This window comes from Oncorhynchus mykiss, chromosome 21 (genome assembly GCF_057628025.1).
Source record: "Oncorhynchus mykiss isolate SJ-2025 chromosome 21, ASM5762802v1, whole genome shotgun sequence".
Lineage (NCBI taxonomy): Eukaryota > Metazoa > Chordata > Actinopteri > Salmoniformes > Salmonidae > Oncorhynchus > Oncorhynchus mykiss.
The window spans coordinates 6,798,204-6,824,991 of record NC_143042.1 but is presented as its reverse complement, the minus strand read 5'-3'; the positions used below and the strand labels follow the sequence as shown (position 1 = coordinate 6,824,991).

At 41.1% G+C, this 26,788-nt stretch overlaps 1 protein-coding gene across 8 annotated transcripts in view; it reads right to left on the bottom strand.

Moving 5' to 3' along the window:
* Window positions 1-361: 361 nt before the first annotated feature.
* The window catches only part of LOC110490786 (collagen alpha-1(VII) chain-like), a 112,376-nt gene continuing 85,949 nt past the window's right edge, over window positions 362-26,788 (bottom strand). For 6 of the 8 annotated variants that reach the window (XM_090213622.1, XM_090213623.1, XM_090213624.1 and 3 more), the window contains 29 exons: window positions 24,236-24,271; window positions 23,490-24,068; window positions 23,323-23,358; window positions 22,447-22,473; window positions 22,213-22,272; window positions 20,069-20,194; window positions 15,326-15,397; window positions 15,204-15,239; window positions 15,045-15,104; window positions 13,482-13,526; window positions 13,158-13,193; window positions 12,518-12,553; window positions 12,377-12,433; window positions 12,094-12,165; window positions 11,840-11,911; window positions 11,701-11,736; window positions 11,492-11,572; window positions 11,328-11,381; window positions 11,180-11,233; window positions 10,863-10,925; window positions 10,557-10,619; window positions 10,289-10,405; window positions 8,756-8,833; window positions 8,564-8,617; window positions 8,390-8,438; window positions 7,673-7,912; window positions 6,289-6,369; window positions 5,180-5,365; window positions 362-2,013 (listed from right to left, as the gene is read on the bottom strand). In XM_090213622.1, coding sequence (XP_090069748.1) covers window positions 1,994-2,013; window positions 5,180-5,365; window positions 6,289-6,369; window positions 7,673-7,912; window positions 8,390-8,438; window positions 8,564-8,617; window positions 8,756-8,833; window positions 10,289-10,405; window positions 10,557-10,619; window positions 10,863-10,925; window positions 11,180-11,233; window positions 11,328-11,381; window positions 11,492-11,572; window positions 11,701-11,736; window positions 11,840-11,911; window positions 12,094-12,165; window positions 12,377-12,433; window positions 12,518-12,553; window positions 13,158-13,193; window positions 13,482-13,526; window positions 15,045-15,104; window positions 15,204-15,239; window positions 15,326-15,397; window positions 20,069-20,194; window positions 22,213-22,272; window positions 22,447-22,473; window positions 23,323-23,358; window positions 23,490-24,068; window positions 24,236-24,271 — 2,526 coding nt within the window. In that variant the 3' untranslated portion in view covers window positions 362-1,993. The remainder of the gene's footprint in view (window positions 2,014-5,179; window positions 5,366-6,288; window positions 6,370-7,672; window positions 7,913-8,389; window positions 8,439-8,563; window positions 8,618-8,755; window positions 8,834-10,288; window positions 10,406-10,556; window positions 10,620-10,862; window positions 10,926-11,179; window positions 11,234-11,327; window positions 11,382-11,491; window positions 11,573-11,700; window positions 11,737-11,839; window positions 11,912-12,093; window positions 12,166-12,376; window positions 12,434-12,517; window positions 12,554-13,157; window positions 13,194-13,481; window positions 13,527-15,044; window positions 15,105-15,203; window positions 15,240-15,325; window positions 15,398-20,068; window positions 20,195-22,212; window positions 22,273-22,446; window positions 22,474-23,322; window positions 23,359-23,489; window positions 24,069-24,235; window positions 24,272-26,788) is intronic. The other 2 variants (XM_090213625.1, XM_090213629.1) reach the window with 2 other exon arrangements.

Below are 26,788 nucleotides of genomic sequence, written 5' to 3'. Positions count from 1 at the left end.
GCAAGGCGGTATTGAATGTGTCACTGTCTGTCACCTCAAATCTTTCTCTTGGCCTGTGTGCTCCTACGTTGTAAACTTTCAGTCATAGGCTAGGTTGTAGCAACCTCATGATGGGTACAAGGAAAATGTGAGTATCATGTAGTAGTAGGGTGAATGGAATATGAATGAAAGTCTTACAATATGCTGTAATAAAAAAATTGTCCTCCCTCATCTTTAAGGGCACCGACCCTCACTGACACACGCAGTGGTAAAGGAACTTCATAGACTCATTGTTGTGATTCACTGACACACGCAGTGGTAAAGGAACTTCATAGACTCATTGTTGTGATTCACTGACACACACAGTGGTAAAGGAACGTCATAGACTCATTGTTGTGATTTAATGACACACATTAAAACAGTAAATACTCATTATCAATTCACATGAACAGTGCCATTGGTGTAGATTCATGTACCAATACAATAAACATATTTCAGTAGAATCAGGGTTTAAGTGTTAAAAACTCTTTCAGTAGTATCAGGGTTTAAGTGTTAAAATCTTGTTCAGTAGTATCAGGGTTTAAGTGTTAAAATCTTGTTCAGTAGTATCAGGGTTTAAGTGTTAAACATATATTCAGTAGTATCAGGGTTTAAGTGTTAAAAATTATTTCAGTAGTATCAGGGTTGAAGTGTTAAAAACAACTAGAACAAAATGATGCACTTAGAAGTAGTACTATAGAATATGCTATACTATAGTACTATAGAATGTGCTATACTATACTATAGTATTATAGAACGTGCTATACTATGGTACTATAGAACGTGCTATACTATACTACTATAGAATGTGCTATACTATAGTACTATAGAATGTGCTATACTATACTATAGTACTATAGCATGTGCTATGCTATAGTACTATAGCATGTGCTATACTATAGTACTATAGAATGTGCCATACTATAGTACTATAGAATGTGATATACTATAGTACTATAGAATGTGATATACTATAGTACTATAGAATGTGCTATACTATACAGAATGTGCTATACTATACTACTATAGAATGTGATATACTATAGTACTATAGAATGTGCTATACTATACAGAATGTGCTATACAATAGTACTATAGAATGTGATATACTATAGTACTATAGAATGTGCCATACTATAGTACTATAGAATGTGCCATACTATAGTACTATAGAATGTGCTTTACTATAGTACTATAACATGTGCTATACTATAGTACTATAGAATGTGCTATACTATACTATAGTACTCTAGAATGTGCTATGCTATAGTACTCTAGAATGTGCTATACTACAGTACTATAGCATGTGCTATACTATAGTACTATAGAATGTACTATACTATAGTACTATAGCATGTGCTATACTATAGCACTATAGCATGTGCTATACTATAGTACTATAGAATGTGCTATACTATAGTACTATAGCATGTGCTATACTAAAGTACTATAGAATGTGCTATACTATAGTACTATAGCATGTGCTATACTATACTATAGTACTATAGAATGTGCTATACTACACTATAGTAATATAGAATGTGCAGGCTACCTTTTGATTAAAACATGAAAGAACACATTCATAACATTCACATGGTGAGTCAACTGTAATTGGCATAGTCCATAGAAAATACAATAGCTGTATTAGACCTGGGTTCAAATACTTGAAAAATAATTTGAGCGTTACCTTAAAAGACTGCCTGGAGTCCCAGATGGGCAGGGTTTTGCAGTTTTGGGACTTTTCTATTGGGTAATTAAGCCAGGCAAGCTCAAACAGGCACAGATAAAGCATTTTGAATGATTTTGCAAATATATGAAACCCATGCAGCTTTGCTCTATATGGGCATTTCTCTCAAGTGTGGAAAATCATTAGTTTACTTTAAATATTTAAAAAATCCAGATCTGCACAAAAATTCGAACATTTTACACTGTGGCATTTACAAAAAAAAAAATGGTCTTGATTGGCGGCTCCCTCTCACCTTCTAGGCTCAAGACCTGTGAAGAAACAATGAATGTGTTATGTAATGCAACAATAGCGTACTGCCCCTCCTTTGAGATTGCATTTGTGTGTGCCAGACTGACGTCAAATACAATTGTCAAACGGCAAGCTAAATCAAGTGCACTTCAAATAATGTGTTTGACCAGGCTGTCTGGTGTTTGCCCATGTTTATCCCAAGATTCACAATGGCTGTCTAGATCACCTCTCTCTTTTCTAGTGCCAGCTCCGGCTAGTCTGATTGGTTCCTTCCATCTTTGACCCCTTCTATTCCTGAATACCAACCTTGGCCCTGATTGATGGTGCATTCAAGTGCTGCATTTTCTTTTAGGAAATGTACTGTTGGTAGTTGTCAACGGACATGCTAGTTGTCACAATGGACATATTTTGAATATATGTACATAACCATTAAAAAGACGCGTCACAAGTCCTCAACTGGCAGCTTCATTAAAACTTATTATGGCTGCAATCCCGTTAACGGGATGATATGACAACAGCCAGTGAAAGTGCAAGGCGCCAAATTCAAAACAACAGAAATCTCATAATTAAAATTCCTCAAACATACATGTATCTTATACCGTTTTAAAGGTAATCTTGTTGTTAATCCCACCACAGTGTCCGATTTCAAATAGGCTTTACAACGAAAGCACCACAAACGATTATGTTAGGTCACCACCAACTCACAGAATAATTCAGCCATTTTTCCAGCCAAAGAGAGGAGCCACAAAAAGCACAAAGAGATACAATTAATCACTAACCTTTGATGATCTTCATCAGATGACACTCATAGGACTTCATGTTACACAATACATGTATGTTTTGTTTGATAAAGTTCATATTTATATAAAAAAAATCTCAGTATACATTGGCGCGTTACGTTCACTAGTTCCAAATACATCCGGTGATATTGCAGAGAGCCACATCATTTTACAGAAACACTCATTATAAATGTCGTTAAATACAATTGTTAGACATGGAAATATAGAAACACCTCTCCTTAATGCAACCGCTGTGTCAGATTTCAAAAACACTTTACGGAAAAAGCACACCATGCCATAATCTGAGACGGCGCTCTGAAAAAATAAAATTATCCGCCATGTTGGAGTCAACATAAATCAGAAATCACATTATAAATATTCCCTTATCTTTGACGATCTTCATCAGAATGCACTCCCAGGAATCCTAGTTCCACAATAAATACTTGATTTGTTCGATAATGTCCCTTATTTATGTCCAAATAGCTACTTTTGTTAGCGCGTTTAGTACACAAATCCAAACGCTCGTGCAGGTCCATCCGAACATCAGACGAAAACTACAAAAAAAAGTTATATTACAGGTCGAAGAAACTTGTCAAACTAAGTATAGAATCAATCTTTAGGATGTTGTGATCATAAATCATAAATTCCAACCGGAGAATTCCTATGTCTGTAGAGAAGCCATGGAACGCAGGTCGCTATCATGTGAAATGCGCATGACCAGGACCTGGCTCTCTGCCAGACCATGTACTCAAGGAGCTCCCATCCAGCTCCACAACACAGTGGAAGCCTCATTCAAGTTTCTAAAGACGGTTGACATCTAGTGGAAGCCCTAGGAAGTGCAACTTTATCCATATCCCACTGTGTATTCAATAGGGGCTGGGTTGAAAATCTACCAACCTCAGATTTTCCACTTCCTGTTTGGATTTCTTCTCAGGTTTTTGCCTGCCATATGAGTACTGTTATACTCACAGACATCATTCAAACAGTTTTAGAAACTTCAGAGTGTTTTCAATGCAATGCTAATAATAATATGCATATATTAGCAACTGGGACTGAGGAGCAGGCTGTTTAGTCTGGGCACCTTTCATCCAAGCTACTCAATACTGCCCCTGCAGCCATAAGAAAATAGTACCCGCAAAACATCAGTCTCAACGTCAGCAGTGAAGAGGCGACTCCGGGATGCTGGGCTTCTAGGCAGAGTTCCTCTGTCCAGTGTCTGTGTTATTTTGCCCATCTTGATCTTTTATTTTTATTGGCCAGTCTGAGATATGGCTTTTTCTTTGCAACTCTGCCTAGAAGACCAGCATCCCAGAGTCGCCTCTTCACTGTTGACGTTGAGACTGGTGTTTTGCGGGTACTATTTAATGAAGCTGCCAGTTGAGGACTTGTGAGGCAGCTGTTTCTCAAACTAGACACTTGAATGTACTTGTCCTCTTGCTCAGTTGTGCACGGGGCCTCACACTTTTTCTATTCTGGTTAGAGGCCGTTTGCGCTGTTCTGTGAAGGGAGTAGTACACAGCGTTGTACGAGATCTTCAGTTTCTTGGCAATTTCTCACATGGAAGAGCCTTCATTTCTCAGATCAAGAATAAACTGAAGAGTTTCAGAAGAAAGTTCTTTGTTTCTGGCCATTTTGAGCATGTAATCGAACTCACAAATGCTGATGCTCCAGATACTCAACTAGACTAAAGAAGGTCAGTTTTATTGCTTCTTTAATCAGAACCACAGTTTTCAGCTATGCTAACATAATTGCAAAAGGGTTTTCTAATGATCAATTAGCCTTTTAAAATGATAAACTTGGATTAGCTAACACAACGTGCCATTGGAACACAGGAGTGATGGTTGCTGATAATGGGCCTCTGTACCCTTGTGTAGACATTCCATTAAAAATCAGTCATTTCCAGCTACAATAGTCATTTACAACATTAACAATGTCTACACTGTATTTCTGATCAATTTTATGTTATTTTAATGGATAAAAAATTTGATTTTCTTTAAAAATTAAGGACATTTCTAAGTGACCCCAAACTTTTGAACGGTAGTGTGTATGTCTCATTCCCAAATCTCCTCTTGTCATTCCCTAGTCATCCCTAGCGGTTCCCGACCTCTCCTCTGCTTCCCAAATCTTCTGTAGTTATTCAAATAGAATAAAATATTTCCTTTATCGGTCCATTTGGACTGAAACGTCCTTATTGTTTTTCTGTCACAGTACCCAACCTGCCTCTGGAGCAATTAGGGGTAAAGTGCCATGCTCAAGGGCACAAAGGCGCTAGACAGCACATGGGATATTGAAGCCAGTAACCCTCCGGCTGTTGGTTCACCTCCCCCCAGATGTCCCCTGTAAACTGAGGGATTCCTCCTTGTCAACTCTAACCTGGAGACTACTACCGGCACCAAGTAGTCCCTACCTCTCCTCTCTTTCCCACACCACCTCTGACATTCTTGTTTGGTGTTGAAGCGGTTGTGGTTGCCCTCACAACCCCCGTAGACAAACGGCCGGCACTCCCCGGAGTGGGGGTGGTAGTACCACAGCAGGACATGCTCCCAACATCCCCCCTCTGACATGGGCAGCAGGCAGGGGTCAGGGGTCAAGTCTAAAGCAAAAGTAGAGATAATATAACCTGGTCACAGATCTGTTTGTGCCAAACATGACAATGACTGTAGGAGCTAGACAGCACAAACAGATCTGGGACCAGGCTAATCACTAAATTATAGGAGTTAAGTAACAGATAATTAAGAAAAGCTTTTCTGAGGCATGTTTGACAAGAGTGAACACGTTCAAAAACACGTAGAATTAGGAATATAATCCTCAGTGAATTAAAATCCTTTGTGGAAACCAAAAAAATAATATCCATTGTGCTGTGATATCAAGCGTATGAGTCATTGTTAGATCATCCATTAATTAAGTGAATAATGGTTTTTCATAGTTTTGCCTTTCAATGTGGGTTGCACATTCATTCATAAATTCTAGCGCACAACAACACACACACTCTTATCTTTCTCGTCCCGCATTGTGCCCCATACACTCCCTCCTCATTACAAACTAATATAAGGGAGAGACAGAGAGAGAGAAAAAAAATGGAGAGAGACAGAGAGACAAAGATGAAGAGAGAGAGAGAGAGATCGAGAGAGAGAGAAAGGGGGGGAGAGATAGAAAGATAGGGGAGGGGGGTAGGGAGAGGGAGAGAGAGAGAGAGAGAGGGAGAGAGAGATAATAAAATGGAGAGAGACAGAGAGACAAAGATGGAGAGAGAGAGAGAGAGAGAGGGAGAGAGAGAGAGAGATGGGGGAGAGAGAGAGGGAGGGAGAGAGAGAGAGAGAGACAGAGGGAGGGAGGTAGAGAGAGGGCGGGAGAAAGAGAGAGAGAAAGAGGGAGGGATTGAAAGCGAGAGAGTGCAAGAGAAAAAAATACAGAATCAAAATGAGAAGAGGAGAGGAAGAAGCGGGAACAAGAGGAAGAGAAAGACGGAGAGAGAAAAGAGAGAGATGGACAGGAAAACAAGTTCCATTCATTCACCTGATGAGCGTGGCCCGACTCCTGGAACCCTTCTTCTCCTGTGCCTCAGTCCCCAATCCGCTCCCCTGTTGGCTCCAGAGTCTGAAGAGAGAACTCATTAGTTTACAGAAAGACAGATTCAACTATTTATTACTAAGTGGGGTCTGCTGCGTCCCACTCCTCTAATCAACACACAGGGCCCTTGATAAATGTCAACTCTATTGGCCCTGGTCAAAAGTATTACACTATACAGGGAATGGAGTGCCATTTGGAATACAGCCGTGGTCTGCAGACTCGGCACTGACCCTCTTAAGTCTGTCCGACTGACTTGGTCTGTTGTACTGACTCTCTATAGGTTCATACTGGAGGATGAACAGGGAGACATGGAGGAAAGGATGATGAAAGATGGAAATGTCTACGAATCTCCAAGTCGGATGTTTGTCTGTGACTGATACATTTTGCATGTAAAATACACTGCATTTACGGGGAGATTATGGAGTTTGTATTATATTCTTATTTAACTTTATTTTATCAGGCAAATCAGGTCTGGTGTAATGGAATCAATGTAATACTCCCAAGAGTGAAAACCCTGCCCATCTGGCACACCAGGCAAGTTCAATCAAACGCTCAGAGCATTTGAAAAGATCAAATATTTTGGAACTCAGGTCATATGTATATATACCTGTAGATTAAGCTAGATGTCACGATCCCGGGCGCGGGATTACACTTAACAATGGACACATTGACAATGACAGGGGCAATGTGAGCCTTTGATTATTTCCGATCTCTTTGGTTCAATGGAACCTGAAATAGGGATTCAAATGAGATGAGAAGCCCAGTAGCCTAGGGCTGGCTAGCCTAGGGCTGGCTAGGATAATGACCCGCGATAACACTGTGTTTTGATTGCTTTTTTTCTGCCTCTCTCTCTCTCTCTCTCTTTCCCTCTGTCTTTGTCCTCGTCTTTTTCTACTCACAGTAATAAAGCACTCAGAATGGAGAGTCTAGCTTCAGGGTTGGGGTCAACTCTGGAGGTTAGTAAAAAGATGGATAGGATATTAGATTGGTCTAAGCGAGGGTCTCACTTAGGGACAAGGGCAGTGTTTACATGAAGGAAAAAACAACAGTTTTTTATTAGTTACTCAAATAGGTGGGGGATGAACGATACGTCTCTGTGGATATTTGTCTGGAATCTCGACCCGAATAAGAACCAATCCCACAGTTTAAAAATAACTTTATTCAACATTCGTGACAGACAAGAGACGTTCAGGTTTTCTTCTGTGTAAAAAAGTGTGGCTATGCTGTACAGGAATGGAAAGCAGCATCGCATCGGGACCAGGGGCATAAATGTGGTCAGGAGCTTGGACCGCCACACCAGATACGGCACAAACCTCTAACTTTGACTTACCGGTAAGGTTGTCATCACCTGGGGTCCCCTCCTCTCGCAAGGGGATGGGGGGAGGAGTGGTTGATCCTACCAGCTCCTTTACAAGTCTATTCTTGTCCTCTTCCTCCTCTCCCATCTCATCCTCAGGTAGGCTGCGAGTGAACATGGATACAGGCTCGTCCGGTTTCCTCTCAAACAACATGCTCTCAGCATCCGGGTCCTTGGACTTCACCACAAACTTCTCGTCCATCCCTGCAACAACTACAGACAGAATAGTCAGTGTTCCCTACCATTGAATAAACATGAGCCTTAAACAGGCTTTTACTGGATTCAATTGACAATTTTACACCTGGCCTGGAAACTAACGGAGGAAATTTGATATGATATGTTGACATAAAACGAATTCTCTACTTTAATGATGTTCACTACGGATAAGGCAACAATGCCTTTCTCCTCAAAGTTGTGGAGGTGTAAACTAAAGACGCGTTTGGCCCTGTGGTTGTAGGGCCCTATGGGTTCTGGTGGGTGGCATGATGGTTTATGAGTCTGGTGTTTGTGAATGACTCCGGTCGGTCACGGTGTCCCCTCTCTCAACGGGCCATTCCACAGAGAGGGCACACCAGATGGCAGAACACACAGGGGTGCCATGCCGCAGCAGTGGGAGTTTTGGAATGTAGAACCGACACACAGCCACACAGACCTGCATGCGCACACACAGCAAAACACAGAAACACTCACCGCACTGGTTCACAACCTCTTGGTTGACCAGATCCTTCACCTCCTCGGCCTGAAAACAGAGAGAGTAGAGTGCTGCTTAGACCTTGTCTTCAACCAAGCTGTCTGTCAATACAAATATGTCTTAGGCCAGGCAGGCGTGAAACGTGTGTGTGGAAATAAGTAAGATGTATTTACAGAGAGTCCGGGTTCCCCTTTCTGTCCCTTTAGTCCCTCGTTTCCCAGCTCTCCCTGGAAAAGACACAGTGATTATTATCACAGCAATTATTACTGTCACCCAGCCTAGTGACAGTAACTCCCATTAGGTATTGATACATGAACAACAACATGTGTGTGAGTGTTATGTGTCTGGTCTATGAAGTAGCTTACACTGCCTCCTCTTTGTCCCGGACTTCCAGGTGGTCCTGTCTGACAAGGCTTCCCTCTGCCTCTCCTGCCCCTCTCTCCCTGGGACAACAACACAGCAAAATGGAGAACGCTCTTACTCACACAGGTGCTGCGCGTGGTAGTGAGCCCACGCACATGTGCTCTCACAGGCACATGCACAAACAGGCAGGCACACACAAAGATAGACACACACACACAAATAGTCACACACACACAGATAGACACACACACAGGCACAAATAGACAACACACAGTACACACGTACTCCCCAACTACGTATTTCCTTATAACGTACTTCCCTACTTGGGGCGGCAGGGTATCCTAGTGGTTAGAGCGTTGGACTAGTAACCGGAAGGTTAAATCGGAAGTTCAAATCCCCGAGCTGACAAGGTACAAATCTGTCATTCTGCCCCTGAACATGCAGTTAACCCACTGTTCCTAGGCCGTCATTGAAAATAAGAATTTGGTCTTAACTGACTTGCCTAGTTAAATAAAGGTCAAATAAAAAACTACGTACCTCCTTATTACGTACTTCCCTACTACGTAGTTGCCTAAATAAAGCTCAACCTGATCATTAGGCTTACCTTGCCCCTCTAGTTATCCTATAAATATCAAACATATCCAGATGTTTTGTGATAAAACGTCCCATAGGAACGTCATTACATCCTTTCCATCCCTTCTCTCCTATCAACATCAAGAGGCTGCTAATTGTGGCTGAAAGGGCCCATTAGCATAGAGGTTTGGTTAGCGTTCCCGCCGCATCAGAAAATAGACCCATTTCTGTGTCTTAATTATGCTTCTATTCTATTCCTTCCTATGCGTTGCTATACATAGGCATGTTGTCTACTGCCTGTCTATCTACATATCTGACAGGCATTCTGCTAGGTGGACAATGTGCCTGACAGAATCAGGCCTGTTTTATCTAATCATCACAATGTGTGGTTCTTTTTTTATTTTCGTGAAAAGTGGATTTTTTTAAGGTGCACTCTGACTGGGTTAAACTATGTTTTGGGGTTGGTGGACTGTGGTTAGAAAGAAAGAAAGAAAGAAAGAAAGAAAGAAAGAAAGAAAGAAAGAAAGAAAGAAAGAAAGAAAGAAAGAAAGAAAGAAAGAAAGAAAGAAAGAAAGAAAGAAAGAAAGAAAGAAAGAAAGAAAGAAAGAAAGAAAGAAAGAAAGAAAGAAAGAAAGAAAGAAAGAAAGAAAGAAAGAAAGAAAGAAAGAAAGACAGACAGACAGACAGACAGACAGACAGACAGACAGACAGACAGACAGACAGACAGACAGACAGACAGACAGACAGACAGACAGACAGACAGACAGACAGACAGACAGACAGACAGACAGACAGACAGACAGACAGACAGACAGACAGACAGACAGACAGACAGACAGACAGACAGACTGTTTTTTGTTTTCATTTCAATTTACTATAAAGTTTTTCAAATTTTTGTTTTTATTTTAGTTTCAGTTTTCGTTTACTATAATAACCTTGACTGGAGGGCAACCTCAATCTACCTTGGTTCCTGTCTCTCCCTTGGACCCATTTCGTCCTGGTCGCCCCTCCGCTCCATCACTGCCTGGTGTCCCTGCTGACCCCTTAAACCCAGGGAACCCTGGGAAACCAGTGGCACCCTGCACAAGACAGGGACAACATGAATGGTGCATGATGGAAGAAAAACATAACGCTTCAACAACTACATGAATATTTCCACATTCCTCTGTAGTACATAGACTATTAATAGTCATCATTTCAATAGTGTTTTTACATGTGATTTGAACCAACCTTCTCTCCTTTTAGTCCTGGTGCTCCCTCTACTCCATTGATACCCCCGTCCCCTTTTTCACCCTGCACATCACAATCAACACTTTTCAGAAGACTAGTGAGAATGATTTTGATTTGTGTGTATAAATAATAAATAAATAATTAGGCTGTGCTTATATTTGTCCTACTTCACGAGTGTGTATGGAAATGTATTTTCTTGCATATCCCAACCCCATGAGGCACCCTCAGAGAGTGGTGTGTGTGTGTGTGTGTGTGTGTGTGTGTGTGTGTGTGCGCGTGCGTGTGTGTGTGTGTGTGCGTGCCTACCTTCCGTCCTGTGAGTCCATTGAGCCCTGGATGTCCTGGGGTTCCAGAAATACCCATCTCTCCCTGTGTCAAACAACGATTAAATATTTACATTTTCACTGAAACTGTGTCTGAAACTGTGCAACCATTGACCATAGTCTGACAGTGGCCTACTAGGTCAGACAATTGAACCGTATACTAAATTGTATGCAGCGTGTGGCAGCTAGTTGGCACTACTGTAAACCTTTACTTGTGCAGGTCAGTGGTACTGACGATACTTCCTGGAGCACATTGTGTTGTTGTGATCATTGTATTGAATCCCACAGCAGGGAACTCACCTTTTCTCCATCTAGCCCAGTGCTTCCTATGCGTCCAGGTAGGCCTCGGAATCCCTGTGCAACAACCACAACCGACACCAAGAGTTACCTTTGATCATTGCATTACCATCTCATTAACATGCCTAATGCATTAGGATCAAGCCCTGACCTTCACTCCTGTCTGCCCAGTATCCCCTGGTAAGCCAGGTTCACCTCTGTCACCCTAGGAATAGAATACCAGAACGGAACAGAATTACTGTATAATGAATCACAGATGACAGGTTCTATTTGTCTAGACTCTAAATTCTATGCTCTATGCCACACTCTCCTCACCTGATCTCCCTTCTGTCCCTGGAGTCCCATGTCTCCTTTGGCTCCTGTGGCTCCGTCCAATCCATCGTCCCCGTTACGACCCTGTGACAACAACAAGCCAATCAACAAAGCCTGTTTTTGACCTCATACCAAGCCACCATAGTGTATATACAGTTATACAGATACTGTTTATATATTAAACTGTTAAAGTGTGTTAGATAAATACCCACCACTTCTCCATTGACTCCAGGCTCACCAGTATCTCCCTGGAGGCACAGAACAACAGTGAGCATACACGTAGCAGCATAGATCTGATAACAGTGGTTCCATGTAGCCTGTAGATAGATACATGCTGTATTTCCTGCTGACCTTTTGGCCCACTGATCCACGGACCCCAAACAGCCCCATGGCTCCTTTGGCCCCTGCCTCTCCTTTGAGGCCCTTCAGATGGAGAACAGACACAAAGCTGAATGTGAGAACACTATGTTCTTTGGCTGCCATGTTTTGGAAAATGTATTTTCTCTTTCTGTTGTTGTTTGTCTCTCTTTCTTTACATCTTTTAACAATCTTTCTTTTTCTCTTTTTCCACATAAAATGTTCTGTCATCAAGCATTAGGAAGCACCTTGAACCCCGGGGGCCCATCCTCGCCCTTCTCTCCTTTATCTCCATCGAAACCTGGGGAGCCTCGCTCTCCCTAAAACAAACAACAAAACAAACAAAAACAGATAAACAGCGTCTTAAAAGGGAAAACACACAAAGTGAAAATGCTAAATCTGTCTCTCTAAAATAACATTTGTTTAATGAGGATTGCTCTGGAAATAAAACTAGAATTCAAAATACATTGTGGAGGACTTGTTTTAGGGGACTTATTTTAGGGGACTTGTTTTAGGGGACTTGTTTCTCACCCCTTCTCCTTTTAAGCCCTTGTAGCCTCTCGGTCCCTGGATTTGGAGGGGGCTTCCCTAAACATTAAGAACGTACATCATCTATGAATTAATCATATACAAAATACTGTTTGTGTAGTACTTATGTCATGTTTGGCTTACCCTTTCTCCTTGTATTCCTGCTAAACCTCTGTCGCCCTGTGAAAATATGTTTTATGAAAGGAATCAATGGCTTATAACATTCATACAATAATTGATTGATTGATTGACAATATTTGTATTTTAGTGTCATACACCAAATGGTGCCCGGCCTGTATGGGCTTATGAGACACTATTCATTTGAAGTCTGTGTGTAGAAAACACAAACTATATACCATATGGCTGTATCAGGTAGTTACATAAAAACATTGACTCTTCATTTTCAGTGTCCACATCCCTATATACATAGCAAAATGGACTGAAGTGAATTGAAATAGACTGGCCACATGGTGAGCGTTGAAACATGTTTCAAAAAGAAGGTTCTATAGAGGGTTTGAAGAGACAGACGTGACTAGAGTGATGACACTTCAATAGAACGAGAAGAGAATTTGACGGAACGATGAAACACCGGGCTGTCAAAACCATCTTTAAAACGGTGTCTGAAGTAAAAATATCTAGAGTATCTGGAGAACCTGAGTGGACGTATGAGGGGATGAAAATCTAAAATATCAAAGTATTTAGTAAGACCCACTCAATCGCATACATTTGTAAAATATAGTCCACCAAAATGATCATGTCATCAGAGAAGTAACCGTCAACCTACCTTTGCTCCTTTGCTGCCCGGGAAGCCCTTTGGACCCTAAGTAAAAGAGGTCAAAGGTAAAGGTAGCTATGAAACAAATGTCCATTAACTGCATGACTGTACCAGAGGAGGCTGGTGGCAGGAGCTATAGGAGGACGGGATCATTGTAATGTCTGGAATGGAATCAATGGAACAGTATCAAACACATCAAACATATGGAAACCACGTTGGACTGCGATACATTTATTCCATTCCAGACATGACAATGAGCACGTCCTTCTATATCTCCTCCCACCAGCCTCCTCTGGACTGTCCATGTCATGAAAGGTGATGATGTTAACTCACAGTGTGTCCTGGGGCTCCTAAGACTCCTGCAATGCCCTTTTCACCCTGCCACAAACAAAACACATCACAAATATTATACTGAACAAAAAGAGAAATGCATCATGCTAAAATGTCAAAGATTTTACTGAGTTACACTTCATATGAGGTCAGTTGGTATCATATGAGGTCAGTTGGTATCATATGAGGTCAGTTGGTATCATATGAGGTCAGTTGGTATCATATGAGGTCAGTTGGTATCATATGAGGTCAGTTGGTATCATATGAGGTCAGTTGGTATCATATGAGGTCAGTTGGTATCATATGAGGTCAGTTGGTATCTTATGAGGTCAGTTGGTATCATATGAGGTCAATTGGTATCATATGAGGTCAGTTGGTATCATATGAGGTCAATTGGTATCAGTCAATTTAAATCAATTCATTAGGCCTTAATCTATGGATTTCACATGACCGGGATTACAGATATGTATCTGTTGGTCACAGATACCTTTAAAAAACAAATAAGTAGGAGTGTGGATCAGAAAACCAGTCAGTATGTGGTGTGACCACCATTTGCCTCATACAGCGCTACACATCTCCTTCGCATAGAGTTGATCAGGCTGCTGATTGTGGCCTGTAAAATGTTGTCCTGCTATTCAATGGTTTTGCGAAGTTGCGGAATATTGGTGGGAACTGGAACACGCTGTCGTACACGTTTATCCAGAGCATCCCAAACATGCTCAATGGGTGACATGTCTAGTGAGCATGCAGGCCATGGAAGAACTGGGACATTTTCAGCTTCTAGGAATTGTGTACAGATCCATGCAACATGGGGCTGTGCATTATCATGCTGAAACATAAGGTGATGGTGACGGATGAATGGCACGACAATGGGCCTCGGCATCTCATCAGGGTATCTCTGTGCATTCAAATTGCTATAGATAAAATGTCTGCCCATACCATAACATACCATAACCCCACTGCCACCATGGGGCACACTGTTCACAACGCCATACAGGTGGTCTGCGGTTGTGAGGCCGGTTGGGCGTACTGCCAAATTCTCTAAAACGACGTTGGAGGTGGCTTATGGTAGAGAAATGTTATTATCTGGCAACAGCTCTTGTGGACAATCCTGCAGTCAGCATGCCAATTGCACACTCCTCAAAACCTGAGTCATCTGTGGCATTGTGTGTGACAAAACCGCACATTTTAGAGTGGCCTTTTACTGTCCCAGCACAAGGTGCACCTGTGTAATGATAATGTTTAATCAGCTTCTTGATATGCTACACCTGTCAGGTGGATGGATTATCTTGGCAAAGGAGAAATGCTGACTAACAGGGATGTAAACACATTCGTGCACCAAATTTGAGAGAAAAAAAAAATTCTGGGATCTTTTATTTCAGCTCATGAAACATGGGACCAACACTTTACATGCTGTTTTTATATTTATGTTCAGTGTAAATGTGTGCATATTGTGCCATCCTGTTGTGACGAGCAGCTTTTCCATATTTTACAATGCTGCCTAGGATCTCTCTCTGAGGTTAAGTCCATCTCTCTGAGGTAATTAAGTCCATTGTTCCATCTCACCCTGCGACCTGTGATCCCGACCACACCCCTGGCCCCTGGTTCCCCCGGGATACTGTCGCCCTGTTGGGAACAACAAGAAGTGAGTGCTAATGTTATTATCTCCTCATATACAACATGACAACGACAACAACACCACCACCAAACAGGCTATTGTCTTACCTTTTCTCCTTTCGTCCCAGGTAGACCAGGTGGACCCTTTGGGAAATAGAAAGCATCCATTATGTTACATGATAACCATAGGAAGGCAAACAATGACTAGGGCAAGTTATATTTCACCATACCTCTATTCCTGGTGTCCCTTTAGCTCCTGGAGTCCCGGGTGATCCATTCTTACCCCTTCTACCCCTGTCTCCCTACAGATTAACAAAAACAGTACACATCATACTTTATCACAATTATCTTCCTACTTAGTAGGCAGAATTTTTGCTCTTTGAAAACATTCATCTTTGTTCTGGGTTTCTGGCTATTGGTGAATTTGATATAAATTTGTCTGCAACATTTTTTGGACTACGTGATCTGACCAGGAAATAGACTAAAACTACAAGGCCAGGAGTTTCTTAAAACTACAGTACAAGGTGTTGGGTTTATTAAAACTACAGTACAAGGTATTGGGTTTATTAAAAGTACAGTACAAGGTGTTGGGTTTATTAAAACTACAGTACAAGGTGTTGGGTTTATTAAAAGTACAGTACAAGGTGTTGGGTTTATTAAAACTACAGTACAAGGTGTTGGGTTTATTAAAACTACAGTACAAGGTGTTGAGGTTATTAAAATTACAGTACAAGGTGTTGGGTTTATTAAAAGTACAGTACAAGGTATTGGGTTTATTAAAATTACAAGGTGTTGGGTTTATTAAAACTACAGTACAAGGTGTGGGGTTTATTAAAACTACAGAACAAGGTGTTGGGTTTATTAAAACTACAGTACAAGGTGTGGGGTTTATTAAAACTACAGAACAAGGTGTTGGGTTTATTAAAAGTACAGTACAATGTGTTGGGTTTATTAAAAGTACAGTACAAGGTGTTGGGTTTATTAAAAGTACAAGGTGTTGGGTTTATTAAAACTACAGTACAAGGTGTTGGGTTTATTAAAACTACAGTACAAGGTGTTGGGTTTATTAAAACGACAGTACAAGGTATTGGGTTTATTAAAAGTACAGTACAAGGTGTTGGGTTTATTAAAAGTACAAGGTGTTGGGTTTATTAAAACTACAGTACAAGGTGTTGGGTTTATTAAAACTACAGTACAAGGTGTTGGGTTTATTAAAACTACAGTACAAGGTGTTGGGTTTATTACAACTATAGTACACGGTGTTGGGGGTATTAAAACTACAGTACAAGGTGTTGGGTTTATTAAAACTACAGTACAAGGTGTTGGGTTTATTAAAACTACAGTACAAGGTGTTGGGTTTATTACAACTATAGTACACGGTGTTGGGGGTATTAAAACTACAGTACAAGGTGTTGGGTTTATTAAAACTACAGTACAAGGTGTTGGGTTTATTAAAAGTACAGTACAAGGTGTTGGGTTTATTAAAACTACAGTACAAGGTGTTGGGTTTATTAAAACGACAGTACAAGGTATTGGGTTTATTAAAAGTACAGTACAAGGTGTTGGGTTTATTAAAAGTACAAGGTGTTGGGTTTATTTAAACTACAGTACAAGGTGTTGGGTTTATTAAAATTACAGTACAAGGTGTTGGGTTTATTAAAACTACAGTACAAGGTGTTGGGTTTATTAAAAGTACAGTACAAGGTGTTGGGTTTATTAAAAGTACAGTACAAGGTGTTGGGTTTATTAAAAGTACAGTACAAGGTGTTGGGTTTATTAAAACTATAGTACACGGTGTTAGGGGTATTAAAACTACAGTACAAGGTGTTGGGTTTATTAAAACTACAGTACAAGGTGTTGAGTTACTTATAGATACAGTACAAGGTGTTGGGTTTATTAAAACTACAGTACAAGGTATTGGGTTTATTAAAAGTACAGTACAAGGTGTTGGGTTTATTAAAAGTACAAGGTGTTGGGTTTATTAAAACTACAGTACAAGGTGTTGGGTTTATTAAAAGTACAGTACAAGGTGTTGGGTTTATTAAAAGTACAAGGTGTTGGGTTTATTAAAACTACAAGGTGTTGGGTTTATTAAAACTACAGTACAAGGTGTTGGGTTTATTCAAACTACAGTACAAGGTGTTGGGTTTATTAAAAGTACAGTATAAGGTGTTGGGTTTATTAAAAGTACAGTACAAGGTGTTGGGTTTATTAAAAGTACAGTACAAGGTGTTGGGTTTATTAAAAGTACAGTACAAGGTGTTGGGTTTATTAAAACTATAGTACACGGTGTTGGGGGTATTAAAACTACAGTACAAGGTGTTGGGTTTATTAAAACTACAGTACAAGGTGTTGAGTTACTTATAGATACAGTACAAGGTGTTGGGTTTATTAAAACTACAGTACAAGGTATTGGGTTTATTAAAAGTACAGTACAAGGTGTTGGGTTTATTAAAAGTACAAGGTGTTGGGTTTATTAAAACTACAGTACAAGGTGTGGGGTTTATTAAAACTACAGAACAAGGTGTTGGGTTTATTAAAACTACAGTACAAGGTGTGGGGTTTATTAAAACTACAGAACAAGGTGTTGGGTTTATTAAAAGTACAGTACAATGTGTTGGGTTTATTAAAAGTACAGTACAAGGTGTTGGGTTTATTAAAAGTACAAGGTGTTGGGTTTATTAAAACTACAGTACAAGGTGTTGGGTTTATTAAAACTACAGTACAAGGTGTTGGGTTTATTAAAACGACAGTACAAGGTATTGGGTTTATTAAAAGTACAGTACAAGGTGTTGGGTTTATTAAAAGTACAAGGTGTTGGGTTTATTAAAACTACAGTACAAGGTGTTGGGTTTATTAAAACTACAGTACAAGGTGTTGGGTTTATTAAAACTACAGTACAAGGTGTTGGGTTTATTACAACTATAGTACACGGTGTTGGGGGTATTAAAACTACAGTACAAGGTGTTGGGTTTATTAAAACTACAGTACAAGGTGTTGGGTTTATTAAAACTACAGTACAAGGTGTTGGGTTTATTACAACTATAGTACACGGTGTTGGGGGTATTAAAACTACAGTACAAGGTGTTGGGTTTATTAAAACTACAGTACAAGGTGTTGGGTTTATTAAAAGTACAGTACAAGGTGTTGGGTTTATTAAAACTACAGTACAAGGTGTTGGGTTTATTAAAACGACAGTACAAGGTATTGGGTTTATTAAAAGTACAGTACAAGGTGTTGGGTTTATTAAAAGTACAAGGTGTTGGGTTTATTTAAACTACAGTACAAGGTGTTGGGTTTATTAAAATTACAGTACAAGGTGTTGGGTTTATTAAAACTACAGTACAAGGTGTTGGGTTTATTAAAAGTACAGTACAAGGTGTTGGGTTTATTAAAAGTACAGTACAAGGTGTTGGGTTTATTAAAAGTACAGTACAAGGTGTTGGGTTTATTAAAACTATAGTACACGGTGTTAGGGGTATTAAAACTACAGTACAAGGTGTTGGGTTTATTAAAACTACAGTACAAGGTGTTGAGTTACTTATAGATACAGTACAAGGTGTTGGGTTTATTAAAACTACAGTACAAGGTATTGGGTTTATTAAAAGTACAGTACAAGGTGTTGGGTTTATTAAAAGTACAAGGTGTTGGGTTTATTAAAACTACAGTACAAGGTGTTGGGTTTATTAAAAGTACAGTACAAGGTGTTGGGTTTATTAAAAGTACAAGGTGTTGGGTTTATTAAAACTACAAGGTGTTGGGTTTATTAAAACTACAGTACAAGGTGTTGGGTTTATTCAAACTACAGTACAAGGTGTTGGGTTTATTAAAAGTACAGTATAAGGTGTTGGGTTTATTAAAAGTACAGTACAAGGTGTTGGGTTTATTAAAAGTACAGTACAAGGTGTTGGGTTTATTAAAAGTACAGTACAAGGTGTTGGGTTTATTAAAACTATAGTACACGGTGTTGGGGGTATTAAAACTACAGTACAAGGTGTTGGGTTTATTAAAACTACAGTACAAGGTGTTGAGTTACTTATAGATACAGTACAAGGTGTTGGGTTTATTAAAACTACAGTACAAGGTATTGGGTTTATTAAAAGTACAGTACAAGGTGTTGGGTTTATTAAAAGTACAAGGTGTTGGGTTTATTAAAAGTACAGTACAAGGTGTTGGGTTTATTAAAAGTACAGTACAAGGTGTTGGGTTTATTAAAAGTACAAGGTGTTGGGTTTATTAAAACTACAAGGTGTTGGGTTTATTAAAACTACAGTACAAGGTGTTGGGTTTATTCAAACTACAGTACAAGGTGTTGGGTTTATTAAAAGTACAGTATAAGGTGTTGGGGGTATTAAAACTACAGTACAAGGTGTTGGGTTTATTAAAACTACAGTACAAGGTGTTGGGTTTATTAAAACTACAGTACAAGGTGTTGGGTTTATTAAAACTACAGTACAAGGTATTGGGTTTATTAAAACTACAGTACAAGGTGTTGGGGGTATTAAAACTACAGTACAAGGTGTTGGGTTTATTAAAACTACAGTACAAGGTGTTGGGTTTATTAAAACTACAGTACAAGGTGTTGAGTTTATTAAAACTACAGTACAAGGTGTTGAGTTTATTAAAACTACAGTACAAGGTGTTGGGTTTATTAAAACTACAGTACAAGGTGTTGAGTTACTTATAGATACAGTACAAGGTGTTGGGTTTATTAAAACTACAGTACAAGGTGTTGGGTTTATTAAAAGTACAGTACAAGGTGTTGGGTTTATTAAAACTACAGTACAAGGTGTTGGGTTTATTAAAAGTACAGTACAAGGTGTTGGGTTTATTAAAACTACAGTACAAGTAGTTGGGTTTATTAAAACTACAGTACAAGGTGTTGAGTTTCTTATAACTAGAGTACAAAGCCTTCCAGTAATCAGGACAAACTCCTTGCCCCAGGTTGAAGGGATGGTCGGGGAGCTCCTCACCTCTCTCCCCGCCTCTCCTGGGTCTCCTGGTTGGCCCCTCAAGCCCTGAGAACCTGGAATACCGGGGTTACCACGGATACCCTGGATACCCTGAGCACCAGAAGGCCCCAGTTCACCAGGCTCACCCTGACAGAGGGAGAAGGACAGACATGCAGAAACAGACAGAAAGAGAGACAGACAGGCAGACACAGACAGACAGAGAGAATGAGACAGAGATAGAGAGAGACAGACAGGCAGACACAGATATAAAGAGAGAATGAGACAGAGATAGAGAGAGACAGACAGGCAGACACAGACAGAAAGAGAGAATGAGACAGAGATAGAGAGAGACAGACAGGCAGACAGGCAGACACAGACAGAAAGAGAGAATGAGACAGAGATAGAGAGAGACAGACAGGCAGACAGGCAGACACAGACAGAAAGAGAGAATGAGACAGAGAGAGAGAGACAGACAGGCAGACACAGACAGAAAGAGAGAATGAGACAGAGATAGAGAGAGACAGACAGGCAGACACAGATAGAAAGAGAGAATGAGACAGAGATAGAGAGAGACAGACAGGCAGACACAGACAGAAAGAGAGAATGAGACAGAAATAGAGAGAGACAGACAGGCAGACACAGACAGAAAGAGAGAATGAGACAGAGATAGAGAGAGACAGACAGGCAGACAGGCAGACACAGACAGAAAGAGAGAATGAGACAGAGAGAGAGAGACAGACAGGCAGACACAGACAGAAAGAGAGAATGAGACAGAGATAGAGACAGATAGGCAGACACAGACAGAAAGAGAGAATGAGACAGAGATAGAGAAAGACAGAAAGGCAGACAGACATAAAGAGAGAATGAGACAGATAGGCAGACAGACAGAAAGAGAGAATGAGACAGAGATAGACAGATAGGCAGATAGACAGAAAGAGAGAATGAGACAGAGATAGAGAGAGACAGATAGGCAGACAGACAGAAGGAGAGAGAGACAGACAGGCAGACAGACAGACAGGAGAGAGAATGAGACATAGATAGAGAGAGACAGATAGGCAGACAGACAGAAGGAGAGAGAGACAGACAGGCAGACAGCCAGAAAGAGAGAGAGACAGACAGGCAGACAGACAGAAAGAGAGAGAGACAGACAGGCAGACAGACAGAAAGAGAGAATGAGACAGAGATAGAGAGAGACAGAAAGGCAGACAGACATAAAAAGAGAAGGAGACAGATAGGCAGACAGACAGAAAGAGAGAATGAGACAGAGATAGAGAGAGACAGATAGGCAGATAGACAGAAAGAGAGAATGAGACAGAGATAGAGAGAGACAGATAGGCAGACAGACAGAAAGAGAGAATGAGACAGAGATAGAGAGAGACAGATAGGCAGACAGACAGAAGGAGAGAGAGACAGACAGGCAGACAGACAGACAGGAGAGAGAATGAGACATAGATAGAGAGAGACAGATAGGCAGACAGACAGAAAGAGAGAGAGACAGACAGGCAGACAAACAGAAAGAGAGAGAGACAGACAGGCAGACAGACAGACAGGAGAGAGAATGAGACAGAGATAGAGAGAGACAGATTGGCAGACAGACAGAAAGAGAGAGAGACAGACAGGCAGACAGACAGAAAGAGAGAGAGACAGATAGGCAGACAGACAGAAAGAGAGAGAGACAGATAGGCAGACAGACAGAAAGAGAGAGAGACAGATAGGCAGACAGACAGAAAGAGAGAGAGACAGATAGGCAGACAGACAGAAGGAGAGAAAGAGAGCCAGGGGGACAAAGGTAGAAAGGTATTGTCATTTTTTTGCATTGCTCTAATTACTACACTGATATAACTACAATGATAATTCCCTTGCAGTTATTAATTCCATATGTTCTAGTGTTTTTGCTTTGTAAATGGAAGATAACAACAATTGATAAATGAATAGAAAAAGAAAGAGACAATCCCAGAGAGAGGGGGATAGCTAATAGGAGACAGATAAGGACCGTGTTGGTATTTCTCTAGCAGCTACTGAAGTTCAGTGTTTCCTCTAGGCTATTGTATCTCCATAGCAACAATCCGGCCCTCAGGTGACAAAATTGTCAATTGAAGCCAGTTAAAGCTAAATAGATTTAGACCAAGTAGAAGGCAGAGCTAAGTGATGGGGTGGGAGTCTACCTTAGTTCCAGGTGGACCAGCCTGTCCCACAGGACCTCTGTGGCCAATACCTGGCTCACCCTAAAAACACAACAATGTCAATAGGAAAGGTTTGATTTGCTAATATACAGAACAGTGTGCAGGAGTCATTCTAGTTAGATATTTCAATAAATAAGAATAGTTCAATGTTCAAAACATGAATGACCTTGTTTCGGGCTTTGCTCCATCACATGACTGAATTGGAAAAGCATTTACCTTGTGTCCCTTTTCACCAAGTTCCCCCTGGAAGAACGAAGAGAATTGTCGACAAATCAGTGACCAAGTGATTGTTATTCAAGTTCATTCTCTCCATATGTCTCTGTCTGCGTCTCGTGCACCAGAATAGTACCATCACATTCAGACAGCCGGAGAGAAAAAAAAAGAGTTTTTCAAGGATATGTTTTGTATCGATGCTGCCAGCTAACAGACGGAATTATTAATACCACATGATTAATCCACTGTGTCATGAGGGGATCAGAAATAGAACTCTGGGGACATCAAAGACCAACATTCTGAGCTCCGCTGGTTTGACTGACAGGAGAGCAGAGAGACATGGACAAACTTATAGGGGAAGATGTGGGTAGGTAAATAGGTGTGTGTGTGTGTGTGTGAGAGACACTGATAATGAGATGTGGGTAGGTAAATAGGTGTGTGTGTGTGTGTGTGTGTGTGTGTGTGTGTGTGTGTGAGACACTGATAATGAGATGTGGGTAGGTGGGGAGCGAGGATACGTTTGATGTTGTGACCTGGTGACATTGACACTGTGTACGGGTGTAAGGACAGATTGGGTTGACATTACATTAAGGTACCATTTATTAAAGGTGTGTCTTCATTTCTAAGAGAGCTATAGACTATAAAGCATGTAGTTCTAGTCATGTTGGTGGTGTGAACTGTCTGCCATGCACAGGGTATCACTGATCAACACATGAATAATGCATTGTCTACAAACTTCTTATACAGCCTTTACAAACGGTGTATAAAGGATTCCTTATTGCAACGTGGTACTGTAGAGATACGGGGGCAGATTCAGGACATCTTGTTCTTTCACTCCATTTAAAGACACTGTTTTATTTGAAAATGATTGGTAGTTACCTTCGGTCCCGGAAGTCCATTTTCACCCGGTGCGCCCTTTAGACAACAGAAGGAACCACTCAAAAAGGAACACAAAAAGGAACCTGATAGAAATGCGTGATAGATGACGGTAACAGGACAGGAGTTTTCATCATGTCATCTTCACAGCACTTTGATTGTGTGTTTACCTTCAAATAGTCATATTCTGGCCCTGGATAGGGTCTTACTCCTCCTTCCTCCTCGTACTCTCCTTGTCTTCCGCTCTCTCTTTCCATCTCCTGCCTCCGTCTCTCCCACTCCTCTCTCTCCCTGTCCAGGTCTCTGCCTCCCTCCATCTCTGTTCTCTCACTCTCTAGTTGTCTCTCCCTCTCTATTTTCTCCCTCTGCAACTCCAGCTCTGCTTCCCTCTCTTTTTCAAGCTCCATCCTCTCTCTCTCCATCTCCATCCTTTCCCTCTCTCTCTCCCTCTCGTATTCACTGTCTTCCTCCGTGTCCCACTCAGAGTCGCCACTTCTCTCCTCCTCTCCCTCTCTTTCTGCATCCTGGTATATCTCTCCTTCCGTCTCTTTTCCTTTCTTTTCTATCATCTCCCTGTCTCTATGTCTTTCCCATGGTGTCTCTTCCTCTTCCCCTGCTGCTATGGGTTCTTCTCTCTCTCCCTCCATCTCTGTTGGTGTCTCCCAGTCTCTTTCTGTTTCATAGTCGACCTCCATCTCTGTATAGGATTCAGGGTCAGGCGGAGGGTCTCTGTTTTCTTGTTTCTGTCTCTGGAACCACAAATGAAAAATGTATTGGTTAACTGATAGATTGCTCAATTCATTACACTTAAATAGCGATGAATTCACATGGATTTCTTTTGATGTTCAAAGTGCATCATAACTACGGTCCTTCCGTTGGGCAATTCACCAATATGTTTTGGCTGAGCAACACTTACATGTGATTTCTTGGGACCTCTTGCTCCCGACTGTGACTTTAAAAACAGAAAGATGGAATGTTCACACGTTGTTTGATTTGACCATGTAATATCTTCTCTGAACCCTTCCCTGTGCTGTTCCCTCCATGCTAACTGTTGATTTGACCATGTAATATATTCTCTGAACCCTTCCCTGTGCTGTTCCCTCCATGCTAACTGTTGATTTGACCATGTAATATCTTCTCTGAACCCTTCCCTGTGCTGTTCCCTCCATGCTAACTGTTGATTTGACCATGTAATATCTTCTCTGAACCCTTCCCTGTGCTGTTCCCTCCATGCTAACTGTTGATTTGACCATGTAATATCTTCTCTGAACCCTTCCCTGTGCTGTTCCCTCCATGCTAACTGTTGATTTGACCATGTAATATCTTCTCTGAACCCCTTCCCTGTGCTGTTCCCTCCATGCTAACTGTTGATTTGACCATGTAATATCTTCTCTGAACCCCTTCCCTGTGCTGTTCCCTCCATGCTAACTGTTGATTTGACCATGTAATATCTTCTCTGAACCCTTTCCTGTGCTGTTCCCTCCATGCTAACTGTTGATTTGACCATGTAATATCTTCTCTGAACCCCTTCCCTGTGCTATTCCCTCCATGCTGTTGATTTGACCATGTAATATCTTCTCTGAACCCCTTCCCTGTGCTGTTCCCTCCATGCTAACTGTTGATTTGACCATGTAATATCTTCTCTGAACCCCTTCCCTGTGCTGTTCCCTCCATGCTAACTGTTGATTTGACCATGTAATATCTTCTCTGAACCCCTTCCCTGTGCTGTTCCCTCCATGCTAACTGTTGATTTGACCATGTAATATCTTCTCTGAACCCCTTCCCTGTGCTGTTCCCTCCATGCTGTTGATTTGACCATGTAATATCTTCTCTGAACCCCTTCCCTGTGCTGTTCCCTCCATGCTAACTGTTGATTTGACCATGTAATATCTTCTCTGAACCCCTTCCCTGTGCTGTTCCCTCCATGCTAACTGTTGATTTGACCATGTAATATCTTCTCTGAACCCTTTCCTGTGCTGTTCCCTCCATGCTAACTGTTGATTTGACCATGTAATATCTTCTCTGAACCCCTTCCCTGTGCTGTTCCCTCCATGCTAACTGTTGATTTGACCATGTAATATCTTCTCTGAACCCTTCCCTGTGCTGTTCCCTCCATGCTAACTGTTGATTTGACCATGTAATATCTTCTCTGAACCCTTCCCTGTGCTGTTCCCTCCATGCTAACTGTTGATTTGACCATGTAATATCTTCTCTGAACCCTTCCCTGTGCTGTTCCCTCCATGCTAACTGTTGATTTGACCATGTAATATCTTCTCTGAACCCCTTCCCTGTGCTGTTCCCTCCATGCTAACTGTTGATTTGACCATGTAATATATTCTCTGAACCCCTTCCCTGTGCTGTTCCCTCCATGCTAACTGTTGATTTGACCATGTAATATCTTCTCTGAACCCCTTCCCTGTGCTGTTCCCTCCATGCTAACTGTTGATTTGACCATATAATATCTTCTCTGAACCCTTCCCTGTGCTGTTCCCTCCATGCTAACTGTTGATTTGACCATATAATATCTTCTCTGAACCCTTCCCTGTGCTGTTCCCTCCATGCTAACTGTTGATTTGACCATGTAATATCTTCTCTGAACCCCTTCCCTGTGCTGTTCCCTCCATGCTAACTGTTGATTTGACCATGTAATATCTTCTCTGAACCCCTTCCCTGTGCTGTTCCCTCCATGCTGTTGATTTGACCATGTAATATCTTCTCTGAACCCCTTCCCTGTGCTGTTCCCTCCATGCTAACTGTTGATTTGACCATATAATATCTTCTCTGAACCCCTTCCCTGTGCTGTTCCCTCCATGCAAACTGTTGATTTGACCATGTAATATCTTCTCTGAACCCCTTCCCTGTGCTGTTCCCTCCATGCAAACTGTTGATTTGACCATGTAATATCTTCTCTGAACCCCTTCCCTGTGCTGTTCCCTCCATGCTAACTGTTGATTTGACCATGTAATATCTTCTCTGAACCCTTTCCTGTGCTGTTCCCTCCATGCTAACTGTTGATTTGACCATGTAATATCTTCTCTGAACCCCTTCCCTGTGCTGTTCCCTCCATGCTAACTGTTGATTTGACCATGTAATATCTTCTCTGAACCCTTCCCTGTGCTGTTCCCTCCATGCTAACTGTTGATTTGACCATGTAATATCTTCTCTGAACCCTTCCCTGTGCTGTTCCCTCCATGCTAACTGTTGATTTGACCATGTAATATCTTCTCTGAACCCTTCCCTGTGCTGTTCCCTCCATGCTAACTGTTGATTTGACCATGTAATATCTTCTCTGAACCCCTTCCCTGTGCTGTTCCCTCCATGCTAACTGTTGATTTGACCATGTAATATATTCTCTGAACCCCTTCCCTGTGCTGTTCCCTCCATGCTAACTGTTGATTTGACCATGTAATATCTTCTCTGAACCCCTTCCCTGTGCTGTTCCCTCCATGCTAACTGTTGATTTGACCAT